Source organism: Coregonus clupeaformis, chromosome 35 (assembly GCF_020615455.1).
Source record: "Coregonus clupeaformis isolate EN_2021a chromosome 35, ASM2061545v1, whole genome shotgun sequence".
Lineage (NCBI taxonomy): Eukaryota > Metazoa > Chordata > Actinopteri > Salmoniformes > Salmonidae > Coregonus > Coregonus clupeaformis.
In genome coordinates, this window is record NC_059226.1 from 42,678,890 (window position 1) to 42,688,621 (window position 9,732).

A 9,732-nucleotide genomic window follows, 5' to 3' on the forward strand; every position below is an offset into this window, starting at 1 on the left:
ATTTTTATTTATTTTTAAAACTATTTTCACCGCATCATGGATAGCGTACATAGACGTTTGAATCTTTGCAGCCTTCTTAAGTGTGTAGGTAGAAACCTTTTTCATTCAAAACAGCATTTATAGGGAACACAGGTGAGCAACCGATGAGCAGCAGGTGCTTCTAATCAGGGTTGCCACTCATCTGCCAATCAAAAGGGATGTGGCTTCTCTGGTCTACCAGTATACAAGTTACAATCAAGTGGTGTGGCGGCCTGGCCTACCTTTTGTGTGGTTTATTAATTTTCAATATAAATAAAATGTTCTGGGCGGCAGGTAGCTTAGTGGTTAAGACCGTTGTGCCAGAAAACCGAAAGGTGGCTGGTTCTAATCCCCGAGCCGACTAGGTGAAAAATCTGTCGATGTGCCTTTGCGCAAGTCACTTAACCCTAATTGCTCCTGTAAGTCGCTCTGGATAAGAGCGTCTGCTAAAATGTAAATGTTCTTCATATACTTGTGGGTTTAGCCCAAGCTAAATATAGAAAACCAACCTGAGACCACGTTAGACCACCCTTGAGCTGTTTATCTGTAACTTTATGGTGATATACTGACTCCCAGTGGCAAGTATTATAGCATCTACAACCTAACCTATGGTCCCTATTTGGGAGGCACAGGGGCTTATTCAGCTGAGTGCAATTTTACAATAATATTGAAATACATTGTGAAGAACAGATATGATTCCCATGTGGACCAGGGAATCTCTTCAGCTTTATATGACATATCAGTTATTGTATTATATCAGTTATCAGTTATTGTATTATATCAGTTATTGTATTATATCAGTTATCAGTTATTGTATTATATCAGTTATTGTATTATATCAGTTATCGGTTATTGTATTATATCAGTTTTCAGTTATTGTATTATATCAGTTATTGTATTATATCAGTTATCAGTTATTGTATTATATCAGTTATCAGTTATTGTTTTATATCAGTTATTGTATTATATCAGTTTTCAGTTATTGTATTATATCAGTTATTGTATTATATCAGTTATCAGTTATTGTATTATATCAGTTATTGTATTATATCAGTTATCAGTTATTGTATTATATCAGTTATCAGTTATTGTATTATATCAGTTATTGTATTATATCAGTTTTCAGTTATTGTATTATATCAGTTATTGTATTATATCAGTTATCAGTTATTGTATTATATCAGTTATCAGTTGTTGTCACGATCGTCATAAGAGGCAGACCAAGGCGCAGCGTGATAGGCGTACATCTTTTAATGAGTACTTAGCAACAACAACAAAACGATACGTGAAGTCAACAGGTTCACCAACACAAACCTATACAGAACAAGATCCCACAATAAACTAGTGCCAACCGGCTGCCTAAGTATGGTTCCCAATCAGAGACAACGAGAATCAGCTGCCTCTGATTGGGAACCACCCTGGCCAACATAGAAAACACGAACTAGAACGAAACATAGAAAATACAACATAGACACTACACACCCTGGCTCAACATTAAAGAGTCCCCAGAGCCAGGGCGTGACAGTTGTTATATTATATCAGTTGTTGTATTATATCAGTTATCAGTTGTTGTCTGCTCGTCCATTGAATAAGCCCCTGGAGTGTAGCCCTGTGTATCACATTGTTCTGATGTGACTCCTGAACAGGTGCACTGGTGGTGCAGACAATGATGCAAAGATAATGGAGCTCAGTGCAGACTGTGATTGGTCAGAGGAAGGCCAGGGCGTGGCTTACCTGCCTGCCGCTTCCTGGAGGCTCCAAGGGCTCACCTGGTGTCACTTGCCCCAAGGCAGAGATCGGGGACTGGAGGGAAGCTGACTGCACATTAGACCACAGCCATGCCAGAGCGACAAGACACGCCTCTGGTAAGTAATTATGTTTGCGACTGTAAGCGCCTCACATCTTATGAGAACAGGTTGGCCAAACTCTCCAACACATACACGTGTCTATGTTGATTTGTTGTCATTTTATTTTCATTTGAGTGTGCAGGCACTAATCTATATTTATGCCTGTGGTAAAGTGCTCAGCTTTTAAGAATCACTTATTCTCTGACATCAATTTGTGTCTTGGAAATATTATTTCACAACTTATTACAGAGATGGCAAATTGTATATTTTTACAGTTATTGTTTACAGGTGCAGTTTGGATGCATTACGGCATTCTTCTTTGTGACTTGTAGACATGTTGTAATCATATGATTCATGGTGTAATGTTGCTCTAGTCTAGCGGAATGTCTCTACAGATAATATGATAATATCCGTAGTGGCATTCCACTAGAGTGTGTAATCATAGAATATAATCAAGTGCTATATTCACTTTTGAAAATGTCTTGAAATGCCACTTGGAATATTGTTCCTGTGTGTACGTCGGTGGACCCACTCTTTGATGGTAAACACGGAGTGTGGCTTTCATTCCTGTTGGGGGTTTAAACTGTGGAAATACTCAGTGATACTCAAATAGCTGTGGGACAAATTCGGTTTAATTTAACATTTCCTGTGGGCCTTAACATAAATTACTAGTTTTAACAAAAGAAAAGTCAACAATACTCTACCTTACATTCAAAATATTTATTATTATTAAAGTGGTAGAACGCTTATGTGAGCTCATAGAAATCTGCATTAATTTGGGAACAAATTATGACGTGGTGTGCATCATACTTACGGAGACTTTAGAGTTGGTCGAAGTTGCCTCGTCAAACTCATAACCTCATTAATTGAGTGATAATGGCCCACTAATCTAGTTGAAATTACCCAGAAGTCAAAATGGTGCCGTATACAGGAAGCAGGCACACTGACTCAAGCCTGTATGCCTCTATGCTGAGGAGCATACCACACACATATATGTATATATATATGTATATATACAAACAGGCACCCACGTATTCCCTCTCCATTCTCCACTTTCACCCTCTCACACACACACACACACACACACACACACACACACACACACACACACACACACACACACACACACACACACACACACACACACACACACACACACACACACACACACACACACACACACACACACATCCGCCCACACACACACACACACACACACACACACACACACACACACACACACACACACACACACACACACACACATCTGCCCACGCACACACATACATCCGCCCACACACACACACACACACACACACACACACACACACACACACACACACACACACACACACACACACACACACACACACACACACACACACACACACACCCTCTTCACTTGATGTCTCAACTCTTCCTGTGACCTTGCATGCAAATGTTATGTTTGCATGGACAATGGTCCTTTCCCCTGACACAGTCCCTCCTGCCCCTCATTCAAATAAGACTCTTCCCGAGACCAGACTCACTTTTACATCAAAAAGCGATCATGACAAACTGCACGCCCATCAGCATGTCTTAACCCTCTACTGCAAATCGTTGCCCTAGGCAACACCTTTGTGTTGCCTCAGGGCAACGATGTCATTTTGGCTACTTTTCAGGGCAATATCATGTTCAATGAAAGACATGTAATTTGATGTAAAATGATGGCCTTGGTCAATATTTTTGCCACTGACATTCACAGAAAATGGACACAGGGACATGGGCGAAAGGAGCCTCATCGAGCAGTTAGGATCATACCCTCTGATAGTGAGGACAGTGAGCTTGAGGACAGTGAGCTTCAGGACAGTGAGCTTCAGGACAGTGAGCTTCAGGACAGTGAGCTTCAGGACAGTGAGCTTCAGGACAGTGACAGAGAGGAAGAATGGACCTAGGTTTAGAGGCAGTGAAATACTATTTTATGACCAACTTGTATTTTCTAATGAAAATAGTTCATTTTTCTACTATGTTCCCCTTAATCAATGTACCCTTATGGCAATGCGCTGCCCTGAGGCAACACAAACATTTCTGGGGCCTAAATCTTCACCCCCCAAAAAAAAGGATGAAATATTTTTGGGGGTGAAAAACCAAAGTGTGTGCAGTAGAGGATTAAATGAGTTGGGGGGTTGGATCTTTGCCCGTAACCTGTCCAAACTATTGGCCATGATCCAAATACATTTGACTGAGTTGCCAGTGAGGCCAAATGCGTTAATAAACTGAAGCTGCTTGTTGTTTGCAAGGCCAATTGTTTTTGCTGTGCAGGTATCTCTTCCCATTTCTTATGATCGTCTTTTACCAGACATCCCAGGCAAATGAGCACTGTCGAGCAATGTTGACTCAGATGCAAATTCTTAATCGCTGCCAATAGGAGACAAATCTTTTATGGTTCTTCTTTTGCAGCAGTCTAATCTCACCTGACAGCCAACATTTAGGCCAGTAAGGGAAATAATATAGATTAAATCCAGCAGTCTAATCTCATCTGACAGCCAACCCTCAGCTCTGAGGTGAGTGGCATTCATCAATTGATAAGAAAAATAAATGTCAACCACTCCTTTCAGTAACATGATGGAGCAACTTTTCTGGTATTCAACATACATCGCAGACAATGCTGGTCACCTCTCCTCCTCTCCCTGTCCATCTAACGCCCTCTGAGAACATCCTGTCTCGTTTCATTCACATCCTTATAATAGCTGCCCTATTAGGGTGCATAGTGCAGCAGTTACATTTGCCTTTGAATATAGTTGGTTGGAACGTGCACGGATAAAGGGGTACTGACACTGGGTTTATTCAGGTCTCAGTATACATAAGCAGGGAAGATCATGATATGAAAATATCACCTCCAAGGAAACATGTTTGACATTGCTTCTTGGGGAACGTAGTATCCATATTTCCACTGACTGACTAATGCATGGGCCTACATAGTTCAATATCTTGCTGAATATGTTTTTATATGACTTGCAAAACAGTCATGTGTAGCTTGCTAGCTAGCACACTCACTCATTTGTTTTTTAAACAAATGAACAAGCTAGCTAGCACATTGTCAGACTCTGCTCTTGGTTCATTTGTTGTGATTTGTTGCCCTATGTTTGTATATTTTTAAATTGTTAAACAAATTTAGGGTAGGAGGCAACTTGAGCTCAGAGGCCCCCCCCCCCGGCCTCGCGGGGCGTCCTACACCTCTGTGTCTAGCTTTCATTCTACAGAGTGCTTGTGGTTCGTTATGAGGACAGAACTCAGGAAGGAAGCCTTTTGCATGCAGAGGGAAAATGCTAACTGCTTTTGCATATAGGTCTAAGATCTTGAAGATGCCTCACACCTGTCATCAGCAGCAGTGTGACTGGTGAATGATGCTGGATTACATTTACCTGTCTGTGGGGTAAAGGTCATGCTGTGCATTATGGGTGCTGTGTCTATAGGGGGAGCTACCGCTGCAGAGGCGATGCCCACGATGCGGGGATATACTGGAATGGTCACGGGAGCAAAGGTAGGCGTGGTTTCTGTTTGTTTGTTTGTCAAAGTGGATTGTGAATGACTGTACTGTAAATACTACTGAATATGATGGACAATGTGTCTGTGTATAATGTGTATTCTGTATGTATAATGTGTCTATATGTATAAAATATATTCTGTATGTATAATGTGTCTATGTGCTGTGGCAGTGCTCTGTTGGCCTGCCGTTGCTACTCCCAGCTGGATGAGGCCGTGGAGAGTGTGGCTGGAGGCCGAGGCCTGGGTGCTAGCAGGGGGGACACGGAGAGGGACCACTGGGCAGCAGGACGAGAGGGGGACATAGACTTCACTGGCACCAGTAGGACAAGGGGAAAGGTAACACTGCTACAACCACAAGGTAACACTGCTACAATTACAAGGTAACACTGTTACAACCACAAGGTAACACTGTTACAACCACAAGGTAACACTGCTACAACCACAAGGTAACACTGCTACAACCACAAGGTAACACTGCTACAACCACAAGGTAACACTGCTACAATTACAAGGTAACACTGCTACAACCACAAGGTAACACTGCTACAACCACAAGGTAACACTGCTACAATTACAAGGTAACACTGCTACAACCACAAGGTAACACTGCTACAACCACAAGGTAACACTGCTACAATTACAAGGTAACACTGTTACAACCACAAGGTAACACTGCTACAACCACAAGGTAACACTGCTACAACCACAAGGTAACACTGCTACAACCACAAGGTAACACTGCTACAATTACAAGGTAACACTGCTACAACCACAAGGTAACACTGCTACAATTACAAGGTAACACTGTTACAACCACAAGGTAACACTGCTACAACCACAAGGTAACACTGCTACAATTACAAGGTAACACTGTTACAACCACAAGGTAACACTGTTACAACCACAAGGTAACACTGCTACAACCACAAGGTAACACTGCTACAACCACAAGGTAACACTGCTACAATTACAAGGTAACACTGCTACAACCACAAGGTAACACTGCTACAATTACAAGGTAACACTGCTACAATTACAAGGTAACACTGCTACAACCACAAGGTAACACTGCTACAATTACAAGGTAACACTGCTACAACCACAAGGTAACACTGCTACAACCACAAGGTAACACTGCTACAACCACAAGGTAACACTGCTACAATTACAAGGTAACACTGTTACAACCACAAGGTAACACTGCTACAACCACAAGGTAACCACAAGGTTTTTTTTTTGGGGGGAATGGATCAGCTTAATATTGCAGATAGATTGTAACTTCTATCAATGTAATTGTCTGCATCACTTCCAATCCCCCATGTTTTTTATATATATATACTCCCCTTTATTACTTTTCAACCCCACCATCCTTTCCCTACTTGGAGTAAATTAGTGAACAACAATGCCCAGGCCTCTACTTCCAGCCTATACTTAACCTTATGGACACAGTCAATTTTACAATAATTATATTTTATTTGTTTTTGCTCCTGAACTTCTTCTACTCTCAACCTCTCCGATCATGTTCATGATGTCCATCCGGTTTGCTTCTATATGCCATATCTTTCTAACTGTGCTCTTTCCCAAAAGCTCCCAACATACAACCTATATACTTATTATGGGTAACACTGCTACAACCACAAGGTAACACTGTTGGTCCTCTCTAAGAGACAGTTCAGTGATCACAAACTGTGGTCCTGGAGAGATACGTTTCAGTATGTGCAGGACTGTATTCTATTTCAGCACTAACAGGCCTGAATTAGCAAAACAATGCAGATTCATAATTAATGCATATTCTCACTCAGTCATTTCAGCTAAAGTTATCCATATTTACCATCTAAATAAAAAAAAAAAAAAAAATCAGGTCAAGAAAGAGATTAAAAAAAATATATGAAATAGGACCTATTCCTTGACCATGTACGTCTCTCAGTAAATCGCCCGCTGTGCTTCTCTGTCCAGTTTGTGAGGGTCCACAGCTCCACAGATCCAGTGTTGATCTACCAGATGCTGACAGAGCAGTGGGGCCTGGCCCCTCCACACCTGGTGGTGGCTCTGGTGGGAGGAGACGAGCTGTCTCAGATGAAACCCTGGCTCAGGGACACCGTGAGGAAAGGACTGGTCAAGGCTGCTCAGAGCACAGGTGGGACTCACGCCCGCGCCCACACACATACACGTTTAGTTTTTTACTAAGATAACCGCGGGCCGCATTAAATCAGTGTCTGAGAACCCTGCTCTATAGCGAGCATGAGAAATGTATGCCCTCACTAACTGTAAGTCGCTCTGGATAAGAGCGTCTGCTAAATGACTAAAAAATGTAAAAATGTAAAGTGAGACGATGTCTCTGCCTCACAGGCGCCTGGATCCTGACCAACGGTCTTCGCTTTGGCATCACCAAGCACCTGGGCCAGGCTGTCCGTGACCACTCTCTGGCCAGCACCTCCTCTAAGGTCAAGGTGGTGGCCATCGGCATCGCTCCCTGGAACATGATCCACAACAGAGACGCGCTGCTGGCTGCTAAGGTCTCAATATACATCCATGCAGAATATCATATACTATGAGTTCAGGGTAGATGTTGATTACGTTTTAACATGTGGGTAGACTAGACAACAAGGTCACAGTGGAACGTCTAAATGTGTGTCTGTGTTGTGAGCTGCTGAGGTATTTTTGATTTGCTCCTCTGAAACGTGTTCTCCTCCTGCAGCCGGACCAGCCTGCCATGGTGGAGCCCAGGGACCTGCCCCATGGGGCAGTATACTCTCTGGACTGCAACCACTCCCACTTTGTCCTGGTGGACGAGGATCCTCAGCGCCCCGGGGCCACCAGCGAAATGAGGGTCCAGCTGCTCAAGCATATCTCCCTGCAGCGCACCGGCTATGGAGGTGAACCTACTTAAACTTAAACCTAAGCTTAAACCTACTTACTTAAACTTAGTTGAATGGTGTTAATGTTTTCCTGGGCGTCATATTCGACACAGCACACTTGTATTTCTTCAGGAAGAATGGTGCCTTTTTGACTTGATGAGTGGTTTTAAGGAATAACCAGGGCCCTTGTTGATACTCTGCATCATTACAGGTGCAGGCAGTTTTGAGATCCCAGTGCTGTGTCTCCTGGTGCATGGAGAACCCCGGATCCTACAGGTCTGTCACATTTATGGAAATATTCCTTTCCCATTACTTCTACTTTTCAGTATAATGTGTTGTTACTTGTCATAAGCATGCATGAATATTTATCATTTCATATTAGATGGCCTATTATATATTATGTTGCCATAGCAACTTTTCAATTGATTCAAAGTGACTATTTAGTCAAAATCAAATGGAGATATTAATAAAAACATTACATTCGTTCATAAATGCTTATGACAAGTCTTACAGTGAATTACCAGCACATCATAATGCATTATAACTGTGTTACCATAGTTTCTATATTGCTAGGTGTGCGGTTTGGGTAAGCAGTCTTCCTCTGTCTCTGTGTACAGAGGATGTATAGGTGTATAGGAAACGCCATGCCCTGGCTGATCCTGGCGGGGTCGGGGGGGGTGGCCGACATCCTGGTCACGCTGATGAACCGGGGCTGCTGGGACATGGACAGCGTGCAGGAGCTCCTGCTAGACACCTTTCCCAGCGTGCACCACAGCACTGACATCACCAACTGGGCCAAGCTGGTAAGGAGCTGAGAGAGAGAGAGAGAGAGAGAGAGAGAGAGAGAGAGAGAGAGAGAGAGAGAGAGAGAGAGAGAGAGAGAGAGAGAGAGAGAGAGAGAGAGAGAGAGAGAGAGAGAGAGAGAGAGAGAGAGAGAGAGAGAGAGAGAGACAGATGAACTGAAAGACAGATTGATTAATTGGTTGATTGACTGACTGATTGACTGACTTCCTCCTGCACTTTAGATCCAGAAGATACTGGACAACGGCCACCTCCTGACGGTTCATGACCCCGAGCAGGAGAGCTCTGAGCTGGACACGGTCATCCTCAAAGCCTTGGTCAAAGGTGCTGGATGGAATGCTTCTACCTGCGGTTGACAGCGCTTATTAAAAAAGCCAGGCCGTTACATCAATCCTAAAAAGGAATTGTACAGAGGCAGATGAAAGTTATCTGTCAAAAGTTAAATACATTTCCAATTATGCTCCATATTAAAAAGTTTGAGGAGTTACTGAAAGCCATCCGTCAGCATATGACCCCCCCATAGAAACGTTTTTGATGGATATTAACATTCAATCTGAATGGTGGTTAACCCATAACCTTTGACCTCTAACATCTAACCTTTGACCCTAACATCTAACCTTTGACCCTAACATCTAACCTTTGCCCTGTGTGTTGCGTGCAGCCTGTAAGAGCCAGAGCCA

At 42.8% G+C, this 9,732-nt stretch overlaps 1 protein-coding gene across 1 annotated transcript in view; it reads left to right on the top strand.

Annotated features, from left to right (window-relative positions):
- The first annotated feature begins 1,808 nt into the window (after positions 1 to 1,808).
- The window catches only part of trpm5 (transient receptor potential cation channel, subfamily M, member 5), a 39,323-nt gene continuing 31,399 nt past the window's right edge, over positions 1,809 to 9,732 (top strand). The window contains exons 1-10 of the mRNA XM_041857659.1: positions 1,809 to 1,883; positions 5,321 to 5,388; positions 5,564 to 5,729; positions 7,350 to 7,530; positions 7,743 to 7,909; positions 8,092 to 8,269; positions 8,463 to 8,527; positions 8,869 to 9,054; positions 9,277 to 9,376; positions 9,714 to 9,732. The exon at positions 9,714 to 9,732 is cut by the window's right edge and continues 100 nt beyond it. Of these exons, the coding sequence (XP_041713593.1) occupies positions 1,857 to 1,883; positions 5,321 to 5,388; positions 5,564 to 5,729; positions 7,350 to 7,530; positions 7,743 to 7,909; positions 8,092 to 8,269; positions 8,463 to 8,527; positions 8,869 to 9,054; positions 9,277 to 9,376; positions 9,714 to 9,732 (1,157 nt within the window). The 5' untranslated portion in view covers positions 1,809 to 1,856. The remainder of the gene's footprint in view (positions 1,884 to 5,320; positions 5,389 to 5,563; positions 5,730 to 7,349; positions 7,531 to 7,742; positions 7,910 to 8,091; positions 8,270 to 8,462; positions 8,528 to 8,868; positions 9,055 to 9,276; positions 9,377 to 9,713) is intronic.